The sequence below is a fragment of the Meriones unguiculatus genome, chromosome 20 (genome assembly GCF_030254825.1).
Source record: "Meriones unguiculatus strain TT.TT164.6M chromosome 20, Bangor_MerUng_6.1, whole genome shotgun sequence".
Lineage (NCBI taxonomy): Eukaryota > Metazoa > Chordata > Mammalia > Rodentia > Muridae > Meriones > Meriones unguiculatus.
The window spans coordinates 64,318,620-64,346,312 of record NC_083367.1 but is presented as its reverse complement, the minus strand read 5'-3'; the positions used below and the strand labels follow the sequence as shown (position 1 = coordinate 64,346,312).

Below are 27,693 nucleotides of genomic sequence, written 5' to 3'. Positions count from 1 at the left end.
AGAACCAATTTCTCTGCAAAGTACACTTTATTGCCATGATATCACCATTACCATTTCAACACAAGTGTTCCTTTCTGAGTCACTGTCATCTGCTGCTGGCTTTTGTCCTGTAAGAATCTACAAGTTCTTCAAGGGAGGGCCTTGGCACATGAGTACTAGCTTCCAACCAGACTGTTCAGGACAGGCTGCTCCCATTTCCAGTGCACCACTTTGCAGACTGGCCAATAGAAACATACCTTCCAAATTCTTAGTCTTAGCCTTTAAAATTTGTTTAGACACACTGAGGTATGTATGCTGTTAGGAGTCTGCTTATAAACATTTTTTCTTACTAAAATTATTGTTTGAGAATTTCATGTATGGACACTGTACTTACAGCATTTACAACCCTCCCTCTCCAACTTTAGTGTCCACTCTTACTTTCAAATTCATGACTTCTTCTTTACTATTATATACAAACATAGGTACACAGCATATACACATAACATACTGAGTTCTTTAAAAATATTTTTAAATTGTGTATTGTTTTTGGTTCCATACACATGTGAGTGCAGGTGTCCACAGAATCCAGAAATGACATCAGATCCCTTGGAGCTGCAGGTGAGGCACCACATGGGGTGTTGGGAAATGAACTGGGGTCCTCTGCAAGAGCACCGTGTACTCTGGAGATCTCTCCAGCCCTCACACGATTTTTCTATCTTAGTGTGTGTGTGTGTGTGTGTGTCTATAAAACACGGTTTATTGTTCTAAACAGAAATATTTCCTCCGGGAGCCTTCTTCAAGGAGAACTTTTAGGGAATTAAATAGTCCCTTTGGCTTTAGGAAAACATTCCCTCCTTGTGCCACAGACCCAGAGATGCTGCGGCCAGTGGGTTCGCCGCCACCTGCACGTGTTCCTGGAGGGGAGTCAGCCAGTCCTTTCTCAGATGCAGAGCTTCCAATGCTGCCCCTCCTGCAGCGGTCCTGGAGTCGCCCACGCCCGTCATTTTGATCCCAGGGCTTCCTCCCACTCAACAGCTGACTCGGGGGTTTTGGGAATTGGTGGAAATATGGATTGCATCTTACTTCGAAAGTCCTTCATCTAGAAGAAACACAAAATAAAACATCAACTGTCAGAAGGGAGGAACAGATGAAGCAGAGGCAGCGTCGTGCTGAGTGTAGAACACCCCAACCCTCGTGAGTACAGAGCAAATGACAGGGCAGGGAAGCCAAGGACTGTACTCAGCATGGAAACAGACCCCCGTTCTTCCCAGTGTGAACCCACTGACTAACAACAGGAGCTCCACTCCTGGTCTAGAAGGCGGCATCGAAGTCAACAGACCCCCTGGGTGTCTATCAGAAGAATGGAAAGCGCAGGGGCTTCCATTTGTAAAGATGCAGTGGACCATAGAAACTCCTGTCCATCTAAACACATGGTTAAACTCAGGCCATTCAAAGTCAGAATTTTAGAGCTAGAGGGAGGGTAAGAAACAAAAACTGATGACAGGTATACTAGAAGGTTCTTATGTGCCAGTGTGAAAACCCACACTGAGAGTTTACCAGTGGAAGGCCATCTGAGCCAGTGTCAAGGAGGGCACAGGGAGGTCACACCATGGAATGCTGACCTGCTGACCTGGAGGGCATCACTGATCTGTGGGAGAGGACAATTCCTAGGTGCACATTCAGCCCATCCTTTTGCGTGTGTATGATGCTGCCATGCCGAGCTCTCAGTAGCAGTACCGTGGTCCAGGCTGACACCATCAACCATACCCCATTTCCTTTGGACACTGGTTCACAAAGTTCCTGGGGCTCTGGGGATCTTTAGCAACACATTTCTGGGAGAGGCTATTGCAGATACAGGTCCTTTCCCTTTTTTGCTGTTGATGGTATGTATTTATTTCAAAGAGAAGCTAAGTCTTTATCTTGTTGCCAAACTTGGGGGCTACATCTTTTTCAGTATTTGTAAATTCTAGGCTAGTTTATATCACACATGTGGTGAAAGACTTCAGAGTCAGACAGAGATCTGCTCAAAGCCCAGCCCAGTCCTGTTGCCTCTTACCAGCATGGGCATATGCAGAAAGAAGTAATCACCTGCCTCAAGTGTTGGGAGGGCAAGGTTAGGCATGTGCACAGAGCACAGCCCCCAGCTCACAGTAAGTACTCCATGGGAAAAGACCGTGATTACTGTAGCATTATCCAGAGTGTGTGCTGTGTTCCAGAAACAACGTTCACATGGATATAAACATCATGGCATGTTTATTAAAAGCATGTCTTCATTGTTAGGTACCATTTGGTATGACTATTCTCACTATTCTATGGAATCTGTAGGAGCCAACCGTCTGAATTCTCTATAGCCATTTGCATACCTAGGCAATCACTTTACCATCAAGCGCCCAAAGCACCACATTTTTTGGTCTCTTTCTTGTTTCAGGCAAACCACTGCACACAGAAACCTGCCAGCCAGACACTACTTTGGAATACACACATGGCACTGTCACGCCCCACTTCTTCTGGGCTGTACTGTGACGAGCCTTCATGAGAGGTTCTCCACAGCAGCAGCACTGCCTCCCTGGAGAGGGACTAGAACTGGGGAGGGGTCTCTTTTGTGGTCACAGTTGCTGTGGCTACTATTCGCAGTTGGTGGCAGGCAGGGGTAACAGAGATGCTGAGTATCCAGGAATTACATGACGCGCTGCTTGTCAAAAATGTCATTCACAACCTGAGGGACTCTGCACAGATGTTTGGAGTTGAAACCCAATGACTCCCTGGCCACAGTTTGCAGTAGGCTGTTCTTTTTGTCTTTCTGGCTCATGTCTTTTACAACTTGTGTTGGAGCATAGGTAGGAGCACAAGTATTTTCCACTGTCTCTATCAGTGATGCACGTGGTCAGCTGTTGGGCACACTGGGAGGTGGGGAGCAGGATAGCTGTCCTATCTCCCCACCCGACCTGATCTTCTGCCTTCAAGTTCTCAAGTATTGCATTACTCATTTGTTCCTGAGGTCATAAATGAGTCAGGAGGAATCATCTCTGACAAAGAGTCAGCTAGCACTAGTCAGGTTTCAGGCTGAGATGTGGGACATCTCGGATGTGGGACACTGAGGACATGGGATAAAGAACACCTCTGAGCCCTGTGCCTTCAAGCTGTAAAGATGGAAACCCAGAGTCCACAATTATGTAATAGGCAGGCTCTGAACGTTGCTTCAAAAAACAGGGCTCCATAGGGTTCCAAGCTAGTGTCACTTATATTTATATGGACAGTATCTGTACTGAATATATCTCAGTGAAGGTCATACAATGATCAATGGGTCACTCCCCTGTTTAAAGATGCCCTGGAAAAAAAGATTTAAAGATTGAGTATAATTAAGTCTGGACATAAATATACTAAGGATAATTCACGGCTAGTGACATGGAACCTCTGACCCCAGAAACGGATGAATGTGAGCATTCTGATCACATGACTACAAAGAACTGGATTTCCTCCATGTAGTTCACTCTTTCCTTGTTCCTTTGACCAGAGAGGAATTGTTCATGCTATAGGTTGCAGGGCCACCCTTAGAAGCAGGGCCTCTGTGTACAGCCATAGGCTGTTTCCTGAAGCGGTGTTCTATGCAGAGATAGAAAGGAATAAATGGCACAAAGGGTATTCCTTGGGGTAGAGAGCCACCACCCCTGGAACCTTGACCTGGATATCCTGCTCTTCTCATGTCCAAGTACTCAGCTGTAATGCTACAACACTCAAACAGGGTGTCATGACAACTGGGGAAATTATAAGTAATTTTTTGGACATTCAGGGAACTCAGTCTAACTGATTTTAGATGTTAGAATAGAACCAAGATTGTGCCTCTATGTTCTCATTTGCATTCCAATAGCTTCCCCAGGGCTGTGAAGCCAGTATGCCGGGGGTTAGCCCAGCCAGCGGTGTACCTTGAGTCTTTACGAGGGGCTGGCATAGTTATCATTCACCCTCAACAATGAGTGGGGCAAGTGCCCACTCTTCCTAAAGACAAAGCGGTGGAAGGTTAGCGAAACCAGCGTGTCACCCCAGCGGTGAAGCGGTCTGCCTGCAGGACCGTGTTTGCACTCTGTACCATTTGTATGGGTGCTGCCCCACACGGCCACAGCATGTCTGCATTGTGAAAGAAGCTCCCCAAGCGTTCACTTGGATGACACCACTTCCTTGGGAATCAAAACATTTCTTTTTTTCACTAAATAAGTATATGCATTCTGATCAACAAGAAAGGGCCATTTTAATTAAAGATCGCGGTTTAGTATCTATTTGACAACAGTGACCAATCAGTACTGGCTTGGTTCAGAGAGCACTGACAGCCTGTTGATGCAAGAATCCAGAGATGAGGTATCCACGCACTGATACTTCAGTGCTTGTGGGCATTAGGAAGGCTAACATGAAGCTTCCCACATTTCTATGCTATTAGTATTATTTAAGTAAAGGGCTTAGAGAAGTATCTTTGCTTTCTCCTAAACCACTTCCACATCCATAAGGTCCAGAAACTGCAGTCAAGACAACTAATTTAGAAATAAAAAGTGTATCTTCCCGAGAAGCACACTTCCCTAAGCGCTTATTAAATGGCCAGGTCTTACATCTGGGTTTAACAATAAGACATAGTTCAAAAGCTTTTGCTTCCATTAGAGAAGGTAAACTGAGCAGCAGGGCCACTCTTGCAGGCCAAGGCCCACTGTGCTGCTAGGATCCAGCCCAGCAAGAACAACTTATAACCTCTATCTTGATTTAACATGACAGCAGATTCAGAGCAGTTCTAAAAGGCTTTCATTAAACCAGGCTTCATTTTTGGTAACTGCAATCTTAGGGATGCTCTATATCCTTGCCAAATCAATGGTGGTGCCTCTATCACTTCTGCCAATCAGTCCTTCCTATAGCCAGACTACCATGGCGTTCATGCTAATGCAAATCCTGCGACACAAGAATAGACCAATTCCCTTCCTTCCTTCCTCCCTCCCTCCCTCTTGTCTTCTTCCCCATCTCTTCTCTCCTTACTCTCTCCTCTCCCTGCTCTTCAAGCAGCTGCAGTCTCCATTTCATGACGTCTTTTTAAAAGATTTATGTGTATACATGTATTACCTGCATGTACATATGGTACCATGTGGGTGCTGGGAACTGAACTTGAGACCTTGCAAAAGCAGCAAGAGTCATTCTTCCTGTTCCCTGCGTAATGTCTTAATGGCTCCGCTGGTAGCCATTCCACGACAACAAAGGCAGTCTTAAAATGTAGCACAACAAATATTTATGTGTATATATTTTTATTTTTAAACGTAGGAGTTTCTTTTAAAAATGGCTTATGAGTGTGTATATGTATAAGCCAACCAGAATGGACTAGTACATGTTCACACACTAATGAAAGTTATCAACTTCAACACCACACCAACAGGCAAGAACCAGTGATTCAAACATCAAAAATACCTTTAATGCGGTCCCTCAGAAAGTGCCGGATGCTACACAACAGGAGCCCCAAACAAGAGCGTCCCAGCTTTCGGAACCCCACTTCACCCGCACTGCAGCATCACTGCATCTGCTGTCTTGGTGTCTTTAGCAGGGTGGCTTAAAACTTGATATCTTTCTGGATCTCCCAAAGCGTATTTGCGCTCTTCCGTATCTGGGCTTCCTCTACAGTGTTCAGCTTTACCTTTATAATATCGGATATGCCACTTTCTCCCAGGATACAAGGCATGCTGAGGAACACATCTTCTTCTATTCCGTATAGACCTTTGATTTTGGTGGAAACTGGGTGTGTCTTCCTGAGATTCTTCAGAATACTTTCTGTGATATCAGCCACAGACAGGCCAATGGCCCAGGAAGTATAGCCTTTCAATTTGATAATTCTATAGGCACTGGAAATGACGTCTTTGTGAATATCTCCCCACTGCTCGGGGTCACTGTTAGTTCCTATAGCTGAATTCACATCTTTCAGCGGCATGCCAGCGATGTTGACTCCACTCCATATCGGAACGCTCGAGTCTCCATGTTCTCCAAGGACCCACCCGTTGCAGCTTTCAGCATGGATCCCAAGCTTCTGCCCAAGCATGTAACGGAAACGGGCAGTGTCTAAGTTACAGCCGCTTCCGATAACACGGTTCTCGGGAAATCCGCTCAATTTCCAGGCTACGTAAGTTAGGATATCCACTGGATTGGTAACAATAATAATTTTGCAGCGGGGGCTGTGCTTGACAATATCGGCAATCATCACTTTAAAGATGGCTACATTTCGCTGGACTAAATTCAGGCGTGTCTCGTCTTTCGCCTGGCGTGCGCCTGCGGTGATGACGACGACCTTAGAGTTGGCAGTGACAAGGAAATCCTTGCTGCAAACAATCTTTGGCATATTCATGAAGACAGTGCCGTGCTGGAGGTCCATCGTCTCGCCCTTCATCTTTTCTTCATCACTGTCAACAAGGGCGAGCTCATCAACCAAGCCTTTCGCTATGATGCTTATGGCACAGGTCATGCCGACTGATCCAGTCCCTATTATGGAGACCTTGCTGTGGAGAACGGGCTCCTCGGAGCTGATGTGCTGCAGGAGTTCGCCCTTCACGGTCGCCATGTTGGCTGTGGTGGCGAGGCTCCACCAGGCCCCGTTGAGAGGGGCTCGAAATACCTGACTGGGCCGCAGAGCTATGCACAAGACCCTGAAGTCCACCCCGGCTGAACCCATTCTTCTGCTGGCCCGCAGGATGCCCGCAGCCATGGCTGCTTCACTCGGGTGAAGGAAGTGACAGGGTGTGGCAGACGGTTGAGGCCAGAACGGTTGATGCCTGCAGTACAGGAGTGGCCCTTCTTCCCATTGCGGCTGCGCAGCCCCCAACAGAGCTGCGCATGGGTCTTCCTGCTCCAGCAACTCAGGCCCGCACCCAGTGCTTTATAAAGGCTCTATTTAGAGCCAAGCAAGGAAACGCTGGAGTTAGTTTCACAAACGTGTACTCTTTAATATTGATGTATAAAGCCCAACCCTGACTTCTGGAATTATCTGTTTTGTTCTTGATGTGTATACCAGAAGAATGGTTCTGGCAACCACACATGAAAATACGGCTAAACCCTTGAACCACAACAAGGGTGCCTGTGCTGTCTACCGAGACCGCAAGGCTGGAGAAACCGGCTGTTGGTTCAGTGAATCCAGCTGGAGGACCTTTTGTTTAGGAAGGACTGCTGCCTGTGTCCTAACCATGGAGCACACAAGGGGAGGGCAGGCTCTACTGAAGCTCACCTTCAGCTCCAGTTCCAGGGGCATCGGATATGCTCTAGCCTCGAGCTGGGGGCACCTAGTCCACGTGGTCACAAACTCACTAGGACATACACAACACAAAAATAAACATGTTTAATCTTCCCCCGAGCCCTCCAGTTTCTCTTTTTTTCTCTCCCTCTCCCCCGCTCTCTCTAAGTGGGCACACTCTGTTGAGCAGGCTGGCCTTGAATTCGCGCGATCCACCTGCCTCTGCCTCCCCCAGTGCTAGGACTACAGGTGTGCGCCACCGAGCCCAGCGCCCTCCAATTTCTTAAGGAGAAAATGGTCCTGTAGCCCTTTACTAAAATGAAGGTACCTTTGAAATGACCTTAAAACGGCAGATTTTAAGTTTTAACCAACGTGTAAATTAGATTCCTAGCGAAATAAAATTAGTTCACACCAGTATATCTTATCTCTTCTATGTTTTTCTGGACAGTATTATAAACTAATTTCAAATTCTGAGGAGATGCAAACATTACATTTTTTGAAAAACCTAATAAACTACAAATGTTTCAGTAAATAAGATGGCATTTTCTCTCCACTGATTCTGACCATGTGACGAAGGCTCGGAGCATTTTCCTCTTGGGAATACAGCAGAGGTCCTAGGTACATGCAGCCCTGTAATTTTTCAATTTTAGGATGCTGAGCCCTAGCAAAAATGATATTTTATAGCTAGACTTAAAGAGCAACTTTTTCCTCCCACTGCTGGAATGCCGCCCAGGAAGGCAGTGCCCAGCAGAGAAGTTGGGAAATGAGAGTTAGTGGAGCCCTTAGCCTTGTGACAGTGCTGATGGTGTTATGTTTCCAAGCCAGAAGGGCTGCCTGGAGGAAACAGAGCCACTGTGACACAACAGTGTAAAACAGACAGATATGTAACTTCTTTCCACATTGACCATTAGATTTATGGTAGTAAGCTGTCAAAAACTGGAATTTAAAAGAAAAAGAAAAACAAAACCGGTCAACTTTATTGAATGGTGGGCAACAAGTTAGAGGAATTCTTTAAAATGGCCCACAAAATATCACTGATAGCTATCATTTTTTTGATCTCACTTTTCACTTGAAATATTTATCCTGACAACTGTTCCTACCTTCTTTCTGTAATGATTCCTCTGACCAGTGTCAAGTTGTTTTCCAGGATGAGTGCTCTTGAGTGTGAGATTCAAGGACATAAGACTCTTAACTGGACAGCTTCTATCAACAGTCATTTTCTTTCTAGAGACTGAGCCTCTTCAGAAATACAATCTCTATGGCAGCCGCCTCCTCAGTATTTCCCATTAGTCACAACTAAATCAATTTGGAGAGGGGAAGACAACAACATCCCCAAATAAAGAATACCCCAAACAAAGCAGCTTTTTGTGTACATTAAGTCTCAAGCTAAGAAAGCAAGCATGGAGACAGATGGATGGCTACTCAAAGATGCACAAAGCCAAATATATAATATATGTAGTATATATTTATATAAATAAATATACAAATATATAGTAAATGGCTTTCTTAGGTGACTCATTATTCTTTTCAAGTGAAGATTTAATTCAAATTTTCTATTAAAACTGCAATGCAATAGTATAGCTGAGGCAGGATGATACCTTAAATCTTTCAGATACATCTCTTAGGAGGGAGGACGTTGGAAATCTGGACCACTAGCATGTATCTAGACCGGTAACTGCCACCCAGCCACTGTCTATTGACTCTACCTGGAGTGTCACTGCTGGCCTGTTACCTTCTTTTTCTTCCTTAGGCATCTACCAGTACCCTCCTATTTCAGGTCTCTCTCAGCTCTCCAAGCAGAGCTAGTTTTAAAAATCCCGTGAGTACTGTGTTTTGTAGCCCATGACAGGATTTGTTACAAACAGTAAAAAACAGCTAACATACTACAGATATGTCAAGAGAGGAGTCACGTATATTTATCAGTATATTTGTCCTCTGGAACAGAGCTAGGCACAGGGACAGGGATTCAGAAAGCACAGCTGGAGGGCTGAGATGAGAGCTGAGAAGGCCAGGCCCTCCTGGTTCTGGGAGTCTCAGGGCAGAAGCAAACAAGCTGGGAAGGCAAATAAGGCAGGTAGCCTTGGTCCCTTCGAAGCTGCTAATGAAGAAATTAAGAAAAAAAAAAAAGACATGAATTGACTCAGGGTATCTTAACTATCTTCCTCAGCTTGGCCTTTCTTAAACCTTTGGCACATTAAACCCGAGGCAACAGCAGCACCTACAGTGCTGGAAGCACACAACAGAACAAATGTTGGGTGGCAAAGAGGATATTTTAATCCTTTAAAACTATTTAAAATCTGAGAAATCGTGACAACAACCAGCAGAGGAATTCCTCGATGAGGAACAAGGGGGTACCAGGGGGCAGAGCCAGATCCTTGGCTGACCTGGAGTGGCTGCAGCTCCGGTGAGAAAATAGTCACAAGTTTTCTTTGTGATTGGAAATCTGTAACTGTATAAAAACTGCAGTTAAAAAAAAATAAATGAAAAAATCTAATTGTGTTCATCACTGACCAAAGGGATCCTCAAGTGAGGGTCTTTACAAATCTTAGAGCCCAAAAGTAATTTCCTCTGTCAGACCAAGCCACGGAGTTTGCCTAGAGAGCAGAACACAGGTGTGGGTAGAGGATCTACATGGAAAATACTTGGAATCATTCTGTTTATAGAATTAAACACTGAAAAAAAAAAAAAAAACTGGCCAGCTCATCTGATAAATTCTCTAAATCATATTTCTGCACCATCATATTCCTAATTGTTAGTTTAATGTGAAAGAACAGCTCGGATTAACCACTGAAAAGGACAGGGATATATTGTTAGTAAGTGTTTGACTTGTGTAACTATTGTATGTTCCTATGTACCCAGGGCCATGTGAACATGTCTAGGGTGGAAAAAGTTAAGAAGCTGGCAGCAAGGCAGAGCAGCAGGCGGGTGTGTGTGTGTGTGTGTGTGTGTGTGTGTGTGTGACTGTCAGGGCCGGATGTGGTCAGAAGAGTAGTGGGGCACCATCAAGTAAGCCTGTTAATAACAAAGAGCCATAGAAGGCTTTCAAATGATGGACTTGAGTGACCTGTCAGACTTACAGTTTAGAAATATCGCTGCCATGTGGGAAACCATCTATAGGAGATGAAGATGAGGCTGGACTCGACAGGAAACTGTCGTGTGCAAGCAAAAGATGAACACAGGCAGAGAGGAGTGAAGCCGTGCTCGGCTGCTGGGCTGATGCGCAGGACACGCCCATGGGTTAGAAGACAATGGAAAATGAGAGAATGTCCTGTGCTTCTGACCTAAACTGGGGGTTGAGACGATGAAGGCGTTTCCTCAATGGGGAGGATATAAGGGACGAACGCAAGAGAACAAAGAATTCTGGCTGGCCTGTGTTGCCACCAGACACATTATGAGATTAAGCATGTGACGGTGGCCATATGCTTCTGAGAGGCAAGTCTGAAGGGCTGGAGCTATAGGTTTGGACATCCCTAGAAAGACAGACTGCTTTAAATGCCAGAGTCAAGATGAGAGAGCTGAGTGGAGGAGAAGATGTAGATCAGATCCGGGTGTAAAGCTGCCGGTCACTCAGACACCAGAGGCAAGCCAGAGGAGGGGCCAGCAAAGGACTGTTTCTCAGAGAGGAGGCTCGGGTGTGTCCAATGCTATGGAGAGGCAGGAACAGGACGAAGACCTAGATCTGTAACAAGGAGGGAACTGACGACTTGGACAAGTTCAGCTGCGGAGAGAAGCTGGATGGAGGGCAAGGTAGGGAGGAAGTGGAGATGGCAAACCACAGGCAGCTTTTTGGGGAATCATTTCTATTGGGGATGCAGACAAACGGGCTGCTAGTGTGAGGAGCATAGTGACTACCAGAAGAGGGAATTTTGGAGTTGGAATAAACCAGAGCATTTCTGTTACACTGCAGCAGGAAAAGACAGTCAGCAAAGGCCAGGGACTACGATGACAGTAGCGGAGTCTTTGGGAAGATGACAGGTGGCAGTGGTGGTGGGGAGGGCGCAGACACCTACTGTCCAAACAGCTGGGTCAGGCCTTCCGCAGCAGCATGTATAGACCATTCCTGGGAGTGTGGTTCAAATGCAGGCAGGAGGCGGGAGCATTCTGGGAGCAGCACAAAGGAAGAGATACAGTGAGGGCAGGGGAACTCAGAAGCCCTTATGATCACCCTGGGGGAGAAGTGGCCCCAGACAGAATGGCTGTGGCATGGAAGACAGGTATTTTGGGGAATGATAAAACATGGGAAGATGTCTGGGCAGCTTTGTGGATGCTGCCATTCGGAGATAGTATGACTCACGTTAGGTGCTGGCTGGGAATGAATGACAGTTCAGTGGGGTGGAGGTACACATGGCACCAATAGTGTATATAAGTACCAGTGCCAAGTCCAGTGGGCCCCTGAGCCTGAAGCACAAGGTGAGGGTCACTCAGTGGCCAGAACCTGAAGAAAAGATGAGGGCCAAAGAAAGGGACGTAAGCATATCCAGTACAGCTGCACCAATGCAGAAGTGAACAGAACTGCCAGTGGGAACCAAGCAAGGATCAAGAGAAGAAAAATAAGGAAACTGTGACAGTTCAGAATCTTTTAACACAAACATTAACAATAACTGATATCAGTCATCAGAAAAGATTAAGTCATATTCAGTGTTGGCATTCAGGTGATTCCACTGGCTTGAAATCATTCCCCAAATCTTACCTGTCCTCCATGCCACAGCCATTTCATCTGGGGCCACTTCTCCAGGGTGATCATAAGGGCTTCTGAGTTCCCCTGCCCTCACTGCATCCCTTCCTTTGTGCTGCTCCCAGAATGCTCCCGCCTCCTGCCTGCACCTGAACCACACTCCTCAGGGACCCAGCAACTGCTTCTCATCTGCCACCTGGTGTGCAAGGTGCTGCTCGTGATGGGTATAAACTCTCTCCCTCCCTCCTTCCCTCTTCTCTTTCCCCCAGTATCTCCCTATCTGTTCTTTGCCTTCATGGCTCTGTTCCCATATGCCTCCATCCCCTCCCAGGCCCGCCGCCCTCCTTTCCCTTCCCCAGCAAACTTCGTTTATACTAGTTCTGTTGCTCAGGGCACACCTTAGCACGGTCCTGCCAAAGATGGCCCTCACTGCATGATCTTTCATAACATTCAGCACAATTCTCAGAATGGAAACATAGGCATCACATTAAAAATTAATTTATTTTTGAAACAGGGTCTCCTTAGGTTGCCCAGGCTGGCCTTAAAACTAGAGATTTTCCCAAGTCCTGGCATTCCAGGTACGTGCCATGTCACCAAGATGAGCATACAAATAAACGAGGAGGAGCTGGGGCGATGGCTCAGTCAGTGAAGTGTGTGCTGCGTAAGCCTGATGCAGGAGGGCACACCTCAAGTCTCAAGATTGGGGAGGGCCCCGGAAGCTTGCTGGCCAGGCAGTGTAGCCACATTAGCACACTTTAGCCTGAAGGAGAGACTCTGATTAGAAAACTAAGATGGAGATAGCTGAAGGAAGTTGCTTAACAGTGACCTCTGAGCATGTGCACATAGCTTCTTATGTAATCTAGAAGTCTTTTAGCTAGGAAAAAATCAATTTGAGAGAGTACTCCATTTTCTGTATATAGCCAACAAGTTAATAATCATACATGAGTCTATCAGTATATTAACACTTCAGAATCTTACCTATCTGTAAGAGACTAATCAATAAGAGGTGGCGTTGAAAGTGGAGTTTGCGGGGAGGCAGCAGTGTTAACACTTTCTGTACTCAGGCTGTATGTACAAAGAGCTGCTCATGTGAACCCAGTTAGCTCAGTGATCAGGACAAAGGAAAAACAAACCCCCAAACAGGTGAAGTCAAGCATACCCCCTGGTCCTGTGCAGCACAACTTGAGCATATTGAGGTGACTGAGCCTGATTTGCATTGGGCCTCTGAACCCATGGTTCTTACAGTACCACTTATTTCTCATTAACTGGTGCACATTCACACTTTATAAAATGCTTTGAGGTCAAATTTTACTTGTAAGAAGAAATCGGTGGGTTTTTAAAGTAGTTTGGAATGTGTCCAAAGAGCAGATTCCCCTCTCCCTAGGCTTTTAAAAAAAAAAAAAAAAGAAAGGAAGTCTTTAGGTCATTCTCCCCGCTTCAAACTGAACAAGACCATGTGATTCAGGCCTCCTATCAACAAACTGCTCTTCCACATTTACATCAAATGCCTTTCCCCGTTAGGCCATTAGCGCTGCTGCGGTGGAAGAGGAAGGAAGGGTGACAGAGGTGTTCTTGTCACCCCAGACTTGGACTAGCTAATGCACAGAGCTACTTCCAGTTCATTTTAAATGATTTCAGGAAAGTATTCCTCTGTCTGCAAGGCTGACAGAAGAAACCGCTGCCAGGTCGGGATGACTCTGTCCCGCAGCCAGCAACACTGTCAGGAGGAGGAGGAAGTAAGGCAGAGTGATAATCAGAACAAGAGAATGGCCTTCTTCCTGGGGGCAGGGCAGCAGATTAGGCCACTCCAGAATGGCTGCCATTAAACAATCTGCCAGGAAACTCAGACTTGCTTTTAACCTTTAGCTGAACCAGTGAAATATCCAGCACTTAAAAGCCTATTTCCTTTCTTTGACACCTTCAACATTAAAACTTGTAAGCCTTTCCACAGTGTTACTTAAATGTGGGTCAGCTGTTTCATTTGAGATGCGGAAATGAAATAGAGTAGGGATAAATGTACTTGTAAGTGACACTGAGACACATGTTCTAATAAGAGACACTGATGAGACAGACACATCCATGTACTAATAAGACACTGGTGAATACTGATGAAAATTAAAATTAGCAAAGAGTACAAAGAACGAACTCAACAGTACTTAGTAAAGACCCTCAGAGTGGCTACCAGCTAACATGCTAACATAAAAACTATGTCTCAAAACTAAGTAAATAAAGGGAAACCAAATATATGTGTGTGTGTGTGTAAATGTATACACATGCATATATATATGTATATGTATATGTATATGTAGTCACAGTTACAAAAAAGAACTGGAGAAACTTTTTGTTTGTTTCTTCTTCTTCTTTTTTGGAGTCTTGCTCAATAGCCCATGCTGGCTGGAACTTGCATAGTGCAGGCTAACCTTAAAACTCTCCAATCTTCTGCCCCTTCCTCTCAGGTACTGCAATTACAGGTATATGCCAGCTTGCCTGAACAAATAAATCCTGTTAGAGTGCATTCCCTCTGTCCTAGCAGAAAGGTATCACTTTCCAGAGTCTTTCAGGGTAGAAAGTCAAATGCCCATTTCAGAAGACAGTTAAAATATGCTTCATTCTCACATCTAACTTTTTCATTTTAAAGAAAAGGAGGCTGGGCTCTTCGGAGAGTAAACCACCATCAGTAAAAGGAACAGGACAGGACCTGGGGAACTTTGCAAGATTCCAGACATAACTGTCACTGGGTGAACCTTCACAGCCAGAGACAGCCAGTTTACCATCTAGCAAACTGGCAGACATTACAGTGAAACAGAAGCCACCAATGACCAGGCTGCTCGTAAACATATGCACCCTTACCTTCTAGACTTTTCTATAAAGCCCCTTAGCAATGCACATCAGAAACAATTTTTATGCCAATTTTTTTTTACTATTTATTCATTATATATCCAGATTGAAGCCCCCTCCCTCAACTCTTTCCAGTCCCACCCTCCCTCTTTCTTCCTCTCTATACCTTCCCCTCTTTCACTGAAAGGGGGAATTCTCCTCCTCTGCCATCTGCCCATAGCTTATCATGTCTTATCAGGACTGCCTGGATCCTTTTCCTCTGTAGCCTGGCAAGGCTGCATTGCCAGGAGCAAGATATCAAAGAGCAGGCAATTTAATTCATGACAGAGGCAGCCTCTGCTCCCCTTACTTGGGAACCCACATAGAGACTGAGCTTCCAACTGGCTACCCTGAGCAAGGGTCTAGGTCCTCTCCATGCATAGTTCTTGGTTGGTGCTTTCAGTCTCTGCAGGACCCTCTGGGCTCAGGATTTTTAGTGTTGTTGGTCTCCTTATGGGGCTCCTATCCCCTCCATGTCCTTCTATCTCCCTTCTTCCATAAGACTCTCTTTGCTCTGCCCAAAGTTTGGCTGTGAGTCTCAGCATCTGTTTCGATCCACTGTTGGGTGGACCCTTCCAGGGGACCCTCTATAGTAGGCTTCCATCCTGTTCCCTCTCTTCCACAGCTAAACAATAAGGAGGATCCTAGAGAGGATGCTTAAATCTCATTCAGAATGGCAAACAGGATAGATACCAGAAACATTTTAAACTACCCTTTGCTTCAACATTAACATCTTCTGTCTTTATGACAATTTTCTTAATCAAGAAAAGTACAATAAGATGTATGTTTAACAGGTTAATTATAATATTTAATAGTGAAAAGTGGATACCAGCAGCAGGGGCTGATTAAGTAGATTATAATATGTAATGGAGTACCACGTAGTCATTAAAAGTGATGAAGATTTATATACTCTACTGTGTGAAGATGGCTCCATGACTGTTCGGTGAAAAATGGTCCCAGAGTAGCACATCCAAGTTGGATTGCTTCCATCTGATCCTATGGATGTGCTTTCAGACAGAGAGAATGGGTCTGAAAGGAATCCCTACTCAGAGCAGTAATCACAACTCAGGGAGTTCTGTCGTACATTTCCGTATGAATGCCTTTAATAATGAGTAGCTAAAGAAAACCATGAATTATCTTTTTACAAATATAAGTTCCACACACTCTATTTTTAAAAACACCCACATCCATCCAACCATCCCTAATCTGGACTTTGAATGTTCCCTAGAGGTCCACGTGTTCAAGACTTGGCCTGAGAGTGGTGCTAATAGATGGTGGGGAATGTGGAAAGAGGGCCTTGTTGGGGAGGTCCAGGAGGTACACTGGGAAGGAACAAGAGTCTTTGTTCCTTAACTGGTGATGTGAGCAATTGTGATTCCACCTTGCATGCCTGACACTGCTCTCCATCACTCCATCCGGAGCAGAAAACAATGGGGCCACTTGGTCATAGACTGTGACTTCCAAAAACATGGGCTGAATAATCTTTCCCAGAGAACATTAATGATCTCAGGTACTTTGTTACAGTAACAGGTAGCTGACCGACTCGATATCCCCTCGATATATCCAGGCAAATCCTTCCTTACCAATAGAAAAAAAAGTAATAAAGTTAAATATCCATTTATTCATTAATTTAAAATTAAATCTCTAGATAATTTAAAGTATTTTGCCATAACAAAAAACATTTTCATTCCTTGTTTTTATTACAACTGATGTTTTAGCTCCTATAAAGGCAACAGCTTCTAAGTTATAACTTAAAACTTATAAGTTCTTACTTCTCCAGCATCATGACCATTCTATTTAAGCCACGAGAGAAGCCTAACTTCTTAGAAGGTGGAGACCATGAGCTCAGGACCTTTGGACAGGGAGGGAACATCTGCATTCTCCTTTCAGTATGACATAAGAGGCAATATAAAACACTGCACGTATTCTCACATTCAGTAATGCCAACCCGTGGTCACTGCCAGGCCTGTGAGCTGACAACTCCCAGCACAGGGTCATAGGTGGAGCACAAACACTTCGTTCTATAGTTATAACCACAACAACCAAGACATAGTGGGATAGCTAACATTTCACCAGTAAAAAAAAAAAAAAAAAAAAAAAAAAAAAAAGATAGTGTAGTCTAGCTATAAATAAGTTAAACCTCTTCAGAAATCCTCTGACCCCAAATACCTAGTAAATAACAAAAGGACACTAGTGATACAAACTTAACAAGGTACTCACTGCCTGAGTAACATGCCAATAACTAAATGAATTTTGCTTTCTTCCACAAACAGAAAACCACTGCTTAATATTGATAATCCCCCTGCTCTGGTAACATCTAACCCCACATCTAACCCCACAGTCCCAATGTGTACTCGCCTGGGCAGAATGGCTCTCTCCTGGAATCACGTGCACAGCTGGGTTAACTGCAGGACCAGGAGCCTACAGAAGAGACTTTCCCTCACCCACAGTAAACATAGAGAGAGGAAATATTGCTCAAACATACTCAAATGATAAAATACCAGAACTGACCTATAATTCAGAATGATCAGTAAATTCACATACAGAAATCAAGCTATACTTGCTGGCATAGTACCAGTCAAGGCATTGGGTTGGACAGATGCTGAACTTGGAGCAGTTTCTAAAGGCCTCACCTTTAACCTTGGGCAAGGTCAGTGCTTTGGCCAGCTAATGCAAAAGCTTTCAGCAGCTGTCCTTTTTGTAAACCCTGCTTAAATGTTACACCTCTATATACAATACAAATGTACTTTTATACTTGATGTCTTCTATGTGTTCTCTGTGCTTGAAATTTCAAAATAACTAAAGGTAAGTAAAGTAAAGTAAAAATATTTTAAGACATTTAAGTTTTGATTTGAGCAATTTAAACATGTTGCCTCTTGGGCCAGCAGGGGTAGCTGTGAATTAAAACAGGAAATGTAAGCGCTTCAGGCAAGCTGCTCACTGCCAGCCACAAGATGGCAGGCGAGAGGAACTTGATTTAAAGCAGAGAGCACAATCCAGGGTAGCTAGTGGCAATTATGAGACAATGAAGTTGATTTTGATTTACCCGCTTTTATCTAGGAATGGACACCTCAGCTACATACCAGGTGCAGAGGCATGGGTTCTTCTCATAATATACTGAGATTGTCACCTTAAGTTGTAGGAAAATGGCATTTTTCAAATGAGACTAGAAAAAGACCCAACTTCACCACCCATCTCAGGGCAGACTCTTGCTCTCAAACTGCCAGCAAAGGGATCCTCTCACACTGTTCTCTAGGAGCCAGGAGCAGGGCTACGCCCTTTGCTGGGGAGCCTTGTGTCAGCACAGAGCAGCTCGGGGTTGCCCGTAGAGGAGTTCTAGAGGATCAACCGATGGGTGGGCAGGCCTTCCTGCCCTTTAAGACCTGCCCTTGCACAGGCTCAGGGGGTTAGTCTCTGAAAGGCAGATGGCGTTTGCATTTTCTTTCCAGTAGGGTGTTAAGATGCACTGTCCAAAAGTCCACACATTCTCACTCAGTAATGCTAACTAGAAAATAGGTTTTTCTCCCTCAGATATTTTACTTAGGTAATAATCCTCTTATTGGTGTCATAAAACAAAGTTGTTCATGTTCTAGAAACTAAAATAGCAGAGTCTGGCCCATAAAGCCAAATCCTCAGGAGTATAATAACCTACTTTTGTTAGTCTATGAAAATTTAGATTGATTTCTTATGACTCTTATTTTTTTTCCCTTTTATTGGAAAAAGACCTTTTTCCTCACAAAATATATCCTGATTATAGTTTCCCTTCCCTTAACTCCTCCCAATTCCTTCCCACCTCCCCTCTCATGCAGATCCACAACCTTTTGGTCTAGGAACTTAGAGCAGGGTTGTACCCTTTGCCAGGGGAGCCCTGTGTCAGTAAAGAGGCAACTCTGGGTAGCCCCACTGTCTCTCATTAGAAAACAAACAAGATTCTAAGGGATAGTAATAAAATAAAATATGAAAAGATAAAACAAAGCTATCACATAGAAGTTGGACAAAAGAGAAGGAAGAGCTTAAGGAATACATAAGAAACAGAGACCCCACTCAGTTGCACTCAGGGGTCTCATAAAAACACTAACCCGGAAGCTGTAATATATATGCAAAGTTCTAGTAGGGTAAAAAGAGATAAGAATATGCATAAAATAAAGTCTTGACATGGCATTGTGAGACAAAGAACCTTCACAGGTGTTGTGGAGTTCATTTTCTGTGGCCGTCTACTGCTGGGCATGTAGCCTGCCCTCAAGAGTAGTTTGTTTCCCCAGTGAGACTCCCTTGGAGGAAACTAAATTTTCTTTTGCAAGTGGTTATCAATTAGAGATAGCTCTGAGGTTAGGGATGGGCATGTGACCACTTCTTTCAGTTCTAGAAACCCATCTGGGACAGACCCAGGCAGGCCCTGTTCATGCTGCCTCAGTCTCTATGAGTTCCTATGTGTTGATGCTGTTGACTTAGGGGGACTTATTTTCATTGTCTTCCATCCTTCTGTTTCTGCCTCTTCTTCCACTGGGTTTCTTGAGCTCTGAGGGGAGGGATTTGACGGAGACATCCCATTTAGGGCTCAGTGTTCCTTGGTCTTTCACTCTCCATAATATATGACTGTGGGTCTCTGTTCCCATATGATGCAGGAGGAAGCCTCTCTGATGATGGCTGATAAGGCACTGATCTATGAGTACAGCAGAATGTCATTTTATTGTTACATTTGTTTTGTTTTTAGAACTATAGTCTTTGGTTTTGCTCTAGTTCCCTGGCTATTTAGTCTCAGGTTCTTGGTTACCCAAGCAGTGTTAGGTATGGGTTTCATTTCATGAAGTGGACCTTAAGTAAAATCAGATATTGGTTGGTTTTTACCATAAGCTTTGTGCCACCACTGCTCTTGCCTATCTTGCAGGCAGACTGGCATTGTAGAACAAAGGGTTCGTGGCTGGCTTGATGTTTACATTTCTCCTTTGGTAGCGTGCAAAGTACTTTCCTGTACCAAAGATGTTGCGGTGTAGGAATGAAGCTCGACTTTTCCATGTTCAATGAGTTATGGAGATGTTGTCTTCAGCAGTGGGGCCACGCCTATGATGACACTTCTAGTGGCAGAGTGCTCGCATTCCCTACCCCAGCTCTCACGCTGATGACCTATAGCACTAAGCACTGGGAATGCAGGCTGTCAGCACCGAGTTAGCTAACACAGAAAGCACCAATGGCTATCATTCCCACAGTAGCAGAAGTGTCCCCAAACAGACCTCAGCCAGTAAGGGTCCTGAGCTCCTAGGCAGCTGTGCTTTATTTTTGGTACAAAATAATAAAATAAAATCTTATATACAGATTGGGTGCATTTGGGTGGTATGAACATAAACAACCTATGCAGTTTTTTTTTAAAGTAATACTGACACTATAGTAATATTTCTAAGAAAGTAAATTAGGCTATTTCTTCATAGCCTATTAATTGGTTTACATATTTCTATCAACATTCTTTCTCACAGATTTTCAGATAGCTACTCTTTGCTATACACAACTATAAATCTTTTGTTCTCTTGCTCCTATATCCTAAGCATTTTTCTGCTCCAGATGATTGCTTAAGATGTCTCCTCTTCTGTGTGGAGAGAAAGGCCAGTCAGTCCTGTAAGAGGCTTGGACATCGATGTGGGAAAGTCTGGCAAGCTATCAAGAACCATGCGGCTCAGTCAAATCTGGCACTCCCTTCCCTTCTCCTCTACTTCTTTCCCATGTTAGTTAGTGGAGGTAAAACTGGAAAAGCTAGCTGCTAGATATTCCAAGCTGAACTCTAAGCTGAGTCTGCTGGCAGAGAGCTACATGATCTGAGGAAAGCAACCCAACCCTCCATTCCAATATCAGCATCTTCTAGTTGGCTTTGTCTAAATGTCTGGCCTAATGTCTGAAGTGGGAGAAATGGAACAAATGCCAACAATCACCAACAATTCTCCAGTCACAGGTTTTTCTGACTTTTCTAAGGAGTCCCCAGTCTGCTGTGAGAAATGCTGAACAGGCAACACTGCCAGCGCAGCCAAGACCAAAGGTGAGTGCAGAGGCTCTGCCTTCCAGTGAACTGTGATTGAAGAGTACAGTTACATGCTTTCCTTCTAAGAGCTGCCTGGGTCACGGTGTCTCTCAGAGGCTCCGCCTTCCAGTGTACTGTGATTGAAGAGAACAATTAAATGCTTTCCTTCCTAAGAGCTGCCTTGGTCATGGTGTCTCTCACAGCAACAGTGACTAGGACAGAGAGCCCAAGCTCAAAAGTCCCACACTGAGCTCCCAATTCTAACTGACAGCTGCTCCTGTTACACTGTCCTCATCCACTTTCCAGGTGCTCAATCCAATGCCTGGAGACATCCCTGGACTCCACACCCCCTTACTCACAAAAACCCCACACTGACTTTGATTATGGAAATGCTTTCTTCATCCACGCCACCAATGCCACCTACTGCAAACCACTGTCCACTCCCATCTGCTTGTGCAGCCTGGGCCACAGAGCTTCAGGGTTCATGGTATCCATTTTACAGACACACACACAGGTGCTTAGACCTTTTCTCTGAAACATGTAAACAACAGGCTAATAGTTTAAGTAATTAATTAAAATGCTTTATTTAAAAGTATGTTTATATATACGAATGTCAAACAATATAGAAGCTAGTTCCAAGTCAAACACTTTACTAAACAAATAATACCAATTTATACAGAATGAGCATTAGCTCCGAATCAGTCATTACTTATATTTGAAAAGCTTATATTTATGTTATATAACAAGAAGTTGCCTACACATTGAGAAGAATTCAGTCATACTCTGCACCATTACTTCAGAAGACAGAGACCAAGTTATATGTGAATCTGAAAATCAGGAACTTTAGACAGCAAAAAGTCAACAGCCAGGTGTCAATCAAAAGGCCAGTTACTTACACTGTGGACTCCTAAAGCTTTCCAGACTGCAAAGCTGATCACACCAACCCCACACCAGGCATAAAGAGAGCCCCAGCCCAGGGCACGCAGGGCAAGGGAAGATCCACTCTCTGGCAAGGCAGCTGTGGCCATAGTGCCCTGGAATGAACAGAAAGCTTGGGTAAAATATGCAGTAAATGCTTTGAAATTGTTGTTGGGGGGTGAGTGGGAATTAGAGTCCCCCACGTAAGCATCTGGCCCTGGGAGGACAGCCCAAGGTCAAATGGCATCTTTGCTACTTGAGTAAGCACATGCATTCTGACTGGTGAATGTGTGGGACGCTGTGTTGTTTCTCCTTCCAGAAAAGCCTAGCATATCCCACCCAGATTCCCTGGCATCCCCCAAAGCAGCATTTGAAGAGTCAGCTAGTCTGCTAAGAGATACTGAGTTTACAACACTCTCTTCCACCTGAAAAGACCGCTTCAGTTTACTGAAGTTCTCCTTTTTAGTCATTTCTGTACTCTGCTAACATACTTCTCAGTGCAGGACTTTCCTACGCATGTGCTGTGTGCTGGCAGGTGCTGTTCCGGCATTCAGAAAGCCTCTCTCTGCTAACCTGCATGACACAGGTCAAGAGCAGATGATGGACGCTCAGTGCTGTGACAGGCAGCTTTGGTGGCTATCTTAGATAACCAGATTGCTGGAGTCGTTCTTTCACCATTTCCTATTATAAACACATACACTGGCATCTTACTCCTTTCCCACAATATGACAGTTTCTGCAGGTTCCACTGGCATGCTGACTTTAATTGGCCTCAATTCCTATTCAGAAGCAAGGGCATCAACCAATATTATTTTGTTAGGGTCAGTTCATATGCTTTGGCATCAATTTTATTTTAGAAACATATGAAGTAGCCATTTTCCTCCTGGAAAGAACAGAGATTTTACACATAGACACACATACACACACACACAAGGTCTATACAAACCCACATTTGTTTTACCAAATCAAATCAAAAGATAATCATATGAAAATAAGTCAAGATAGTCACAACAGAATATCAATTTTGCCTCAGATTTTTGTATAATAATCAGTCACTTGTGAGGTGAAAATGTCTCCATACTTCCAACAATGAATTTTAATAGAAGCTTGATGTTAAAGATGGATCTCTTTTTAAGTTTTAAAGAGTCTAATCACATGTTTTTTCTTCTGGGAGAAAATATCAAATGATACTCATCCCCTCTGTTCAAAATAATGTTGGCTGACTTTTTCAGAAAAGATTCAACTTGCCAAAAAATAATAGTTGTATAAGACATTAGATATAGCCACACACGTCATGTGTACTGTCATGTCTGTGTGAAGATATATATGCATGTGTGCAGGCATGTGTGCATGTGTGTACATACACTTTTTAAAAGCTCCATTTCCCTTCACTGGACCCCCTTTTAAATCAAAATCCAGGCTTCCATATTTGGCATTTGAACTGAACAAATCCCACAGCAGTTATTGTACCCACTATTTCCAAAATCAAGAGACAGCTTATTTTCTATTCTGTGTTTGTAATGCTTGAGGCATGGATATCCCTCCTGGTATGCACTCGAGCCTCAGAGAGTGGGTCACAAGAACTGACCTGTCATTCACCTATGTAAGAAGCACCAATAGCAAACTGTCATGCCAAAGGTAAACTGTGTAAGTTCCACATCTTTAGCCTTTTCCAGTGTGATGCTGGGATTCATTTCATGTAAGTATCAAGTGGGTTTTCACAGATGTGGGGTCACACCCTGTGCATGGAGGGCTGCAGCACAATCATGGGCTCTGAGCCTCCATCTTCAGCACAACAAGCCAGGCTGAGCGAGCACTGTGAGTCTGAGAGAATGAGAGCACTGGGAGGATGGAGACAGGGATCCCTGGGGCTTGCTGGCCACCAGGCAATCCAAGTGTGTGGGCTCCAGGACTGGAGGAAGACCATGTCTCAAAAAACAAGGTAGAGTACTGGCTTAAAAAAAATAACCTTGGAGGGATGGGGATAGAGCTTGGCAGCAGCATGCCTGCCTTTCATGCCAGCCCTAGATTCTAATCCTACACAAAGACACACCAGTGTGTCTGTCTGTCCTTAGCCCCTCTCTGTATCTCTTTGCAGTGTATGTGTACAGACCAAAGAAACTCGAGGGAATATTTCTCTTTTAACTTTAGTTTGCAATTTGCGATTTTCCCCTTTTTCTTTATCCAAGGAATTACAAAGAAAATTTATGTATGTTCCCCCGATACTATTTTTTTCAACTTTCACCTTCCTAGCATAAGACTCAGCACTTAGAAAATAAAGCACTAAGGGGACAATTATCCCCTTGAAGTAGAGAATGTGTAGGTAGTGCCCAAATGAAAGGTTGGTCATTTGAAAGTCCTTTTGGGCTGCACTTCGAATCTGTTCCCAGGCTACAACACGGCTTATTTAAATAAAAGTAGTGCTAAAAGTGGTGTCATTTACCCCTTGGGGGGCCGGAAGGGGTGCCATGTTAGACAGACTGCTTGATTCATGTGTGCTTCAGAGTTCTGCTGCATGGTGGGAACAGCAAACAATGCCTCTGTGGGCTGTTTTACACGAATGAGGCCTTTAGCAGAGCGGCTGACAAACTGTAACTTCAGCCTTCAGGGTTTAGTCTTGTGATTGTGAGAAGTTCTCCAGGTGGCGACCGAAGCACACCGCCTAAGTAACCTTCTGAAACAGGTGCGCAGTATGAACCCAGTAACTGATTGCTCTCAGATGAGACCTGGCAAGCGGGGACTGCTAATTTCAGCATTTCTCCATGTGGGGCAAACTTACACAACATTTTAGCCACCTACGCAGCGTTTCTCACGTTCCTTTATACTTGGGCTCCAAAGATGTTCAATTATGTGGGTCTTAGCAATATTTAATGTATTAGAAATTAAAACTAAGAAATTTACCTTAAAAATACCAAATCCATTACATTTTGCTACAAACCTACTTTTATATTAAAATTTATCTTTCCAAACAAAAAAGTATAGAGGATCAATGTTTTATGCTTTCATTAATCTCTTAAATGTCCAGCCTAAAAGGTGGCTTTTCATATCTGTAGTCAATTTGCTGTAATTTTCTTATAATTTTCATTAATAGCTGAAGTATATGAATAAAACACTCACACCAATGTGTGGTTAGAAAAATAAGTATTTTATTAGCTTTTCTTCTTTGTAATGTACCAGTACTGAACAACAAACCTCTGAAGGTTGGTTGCCACATGCAGTCCTATTAATGAAAATTTCTGTCACTTCTAACATTCAATTCAGTCAACTGCGCACTATTGGTTTATAAGTTATACAGTTCTTTTAACTGTTGATCTCATGTGTTAAAGAGTATTTTAAAATCATCATTGAAATCATAACATCTCATTGGCAAAGCTGTTAAGTATTGAGACGTTGACAACTTCATGATAGTAGTGAAGAGTCTAGGTGTTTTCACTTCAAACCTTATTATCACTGGCAACAAAGACTGACAACTTCTTTCCTCAAGAGCCAAGCTTATTTTGTGTTCTTAAGGAAATGTTTGCCAAATACCCCACTTGCAAGTGACTGACAGTCCTGTCAGTTGTCCCTTCACAAAGAAGACACTCCATGGGTAAAACACACTGGTTCAGCTGGCAAGGCAGTCGCTTTTTCTAGAGAAAACATCGTACTTCACTCAGCAGAGGTGCTTTGTGCACATTTCCCACTTCCTCACATGAAATTTAGAAGACAGGCACACCCAAGTGTCACTACTGAATTAAGTTAATAATTTTACTCCTTCAACAATGCCATTTACCTAATGCTGGTTCCTTTTTTTTTCCTCTCTCTCTTTTTTTTTTTAACTACTAGTGCATTATAAGAAGCACACAGTGACTGCAAGGTCAGTTTTATGCCTCCATGATTACGCCAAGGTACTTGGCAGTTTTACCATCCATTGCTTTGTGCCATCAGTGCACATTTCTATACATGAACAAGAAAGTTGTTTTCTCAAGGACCATCAGGATTCTGTGGACCACAATTTACAACTGTGTTAGACCACAAATGGCACTTGCTATGATCCAGCCCCAGAATAAGGCAAAGCACTCTATATTGTCAATAAGTGGAAATAAGATAATCCTCGCTTTCATCAGATTCTTAAAACAGACCCCTGACCCAAGGGTTAATATAACTACATCTGTGGTTTGGAAATCAAACAAAACTTGACTGTTAAAGCAGCAATATTGGTTAGGTCTTAATGACATCAGCCACAAACTAAATTATTTCTCTAAAGATAATGCATAATAAAGGCGTAAATGGCCCACAAGAGCCATATAAGTGATCTTAGTAGCCCCACAAGCCTTCAGAGTACTGAGAGGGAATTGAAAGTATTAGATATAGTCTTTTGTCATTACAATATTCAAAACTCAAGTGGAAAGAGAATGCAATTGGTTTATGATTTTTCCACATAATATTCTCCATTGCACACATCAAACTAATTACATAGTTATTTGTGTGAATATCTAATTGTGTCTCTCACAGTGGACATTTAAATTTCTGAGGGACAGACATGCTGTTCATTTTTGTATCCTTTCCACCTTAGTCATAGAGTGCTTGAAACATAGAAGATCCCAAGTAAACATTTACTAAAGTGATGAAGTAAGGAATTAATCAGCCATAAGGGAAAAAAAAAATCAAACATCATAAGCAACTACAAATAAACATCAAGAAAATTCCCCACCAAACAGGGAAAGTAGGAACATGACATCAGACTGGAAATGTACAATCTTGCTAACAGAATAAGGATCTTCTGTCTCAAGTGGGTTATAGTTAGTCATCCAATGCTTTCTGAGAATCTTCTATGTGCCTGACACTTTACAGTGACTGAGGCTGAACAGTATCTGGGCCCTGAATTAAAAAAAAAAAAAAGACAATATTTTCACTCATTCTAAAGAATGTTACAATTTTAACATCTATGAAATAAACAATCTTCTTGCAACCAGCACCAACAGTTTAAGTGGCATTGTTTTTCTTTCTAAGCAGGGTCTCGTATTATCAAGACTAAATTACTTATTCATGCTGCAGGGAAGGCAATGAATAAGTTTCCAAAGTTTTGTTCTGTTAATTTTAAGAAAGCACATGAAAAGATCAAGACTGACAACTAGGCTACTTAAATCCATGAGGTTTTTGTGGGTGTAATTTTAAAACAGTGTGAGAGGTCACCATTTTTTTCCTATGCAAAAAGCTGCTTTTTGTTAAAAAAAAAAAAATAGCCAATGTTATGAGTGGATTTCAGAGTCACAAACCTTATTGAACCATTCGGGGCTTTTCTTTTTAGCTAATGATAATGTTGTAACAAATCCGGCTAGCATTCCTGCTGCTGCTGCAGAACCAAGGAAAATTCCACCTGCCAAGAATTGAGAGAAAGGATTAAAAATGAAGTTTAAATGAAAAGGATTTGCACAAGTAAGTGTCAGATACTTTTTAAGTTTACATTCAAAATCGAAACATCACGAGTAAGCGACTCTTGGGAAACGGGACTGAGAAACCTGCGTGACCTCACGACCTGGGAACACTCTGAAGCACGGTTCCCCAGAGCTGAGAACGCTGTGTTTTCCCTTCCCCCTGTCCTCTAGGACAGCAGCGCGAAGTTTTTCCACAGGAAGAAGGGATAGTGGCAATCAGAAAGGGCAGGACACGAGAAAAATCTATAGAGAGAATGGGCAAATAAGGCACGAACTGCAGGCTAGATGGCAGGATCTGGCTGTCCCTGCCCAAGGAGACCTCACCCAGTGACTGACATATGGGCGCCACTGGCTGAGTTCAGAGCAAAGCCCAAGGGAAGGGCTCTCAGAACGGAATAGCCCTTTCCAGCGCAGAGCAGCCATACCTTTCACCAGGAAGAGCCGATCTTCCGGGGACCCTGAAGCCTCTAAAGCAGAAGACTCCCCAGTCCCAGAGCCCGCAGTCTCCATGTTTAAAGTCTCCTCTAACTTGTCCGTTAGCAAAGAAGCCCGAGTGGAAGTGCAAGGGAGAGAAAAAGAAA

The 27,693-nt window shown here is 43.6% G+C and overlaps 2 protein-coding genes across 2 annotated transcripts; both read right to left on the bottom strand.

Moving 5' to 3' along the window:
- Positions 1-8: 8 nt before the first annotated feature.
- Tmem242 (transmembrane protein 242) lies at positions 9-27,693 on the bottom strand. The gene is made up of 4 exons (XM_021649103.2): positions 27,538-27,693; positions 26,954-27,054; positions 21,675-21,812; positions 9-1,078 (listed from the first exon to the last, which is right to left on the bottom strand). The coding sequence occupies exons 1-4, from the start codon at positions 27,620-27,622 to the stop codon at positions 980-982; spliced, it is 423 nt and encodes a 140-aa protein (XP_021504778.1). The 5' UTR covers positions 27,623-27,693; the 3' UTR covers positions 9-979.
- Positions 5,281-7,219, bottom strand: LOC110555710 (L-lactate dehydrogenase A-like 6A). The gene has a single exon (XM_021649093.2). The coding sequence runs from the start codon at positions 6,695-6,697 to the stop codon at positions 5,555-5,557; it is 1,143 nt and encodes a 380-aa protein (XP_021504768.2). The 5' UTR covers positions 6,698-7,219; the 3' UTR covers positions 5,281-5,554.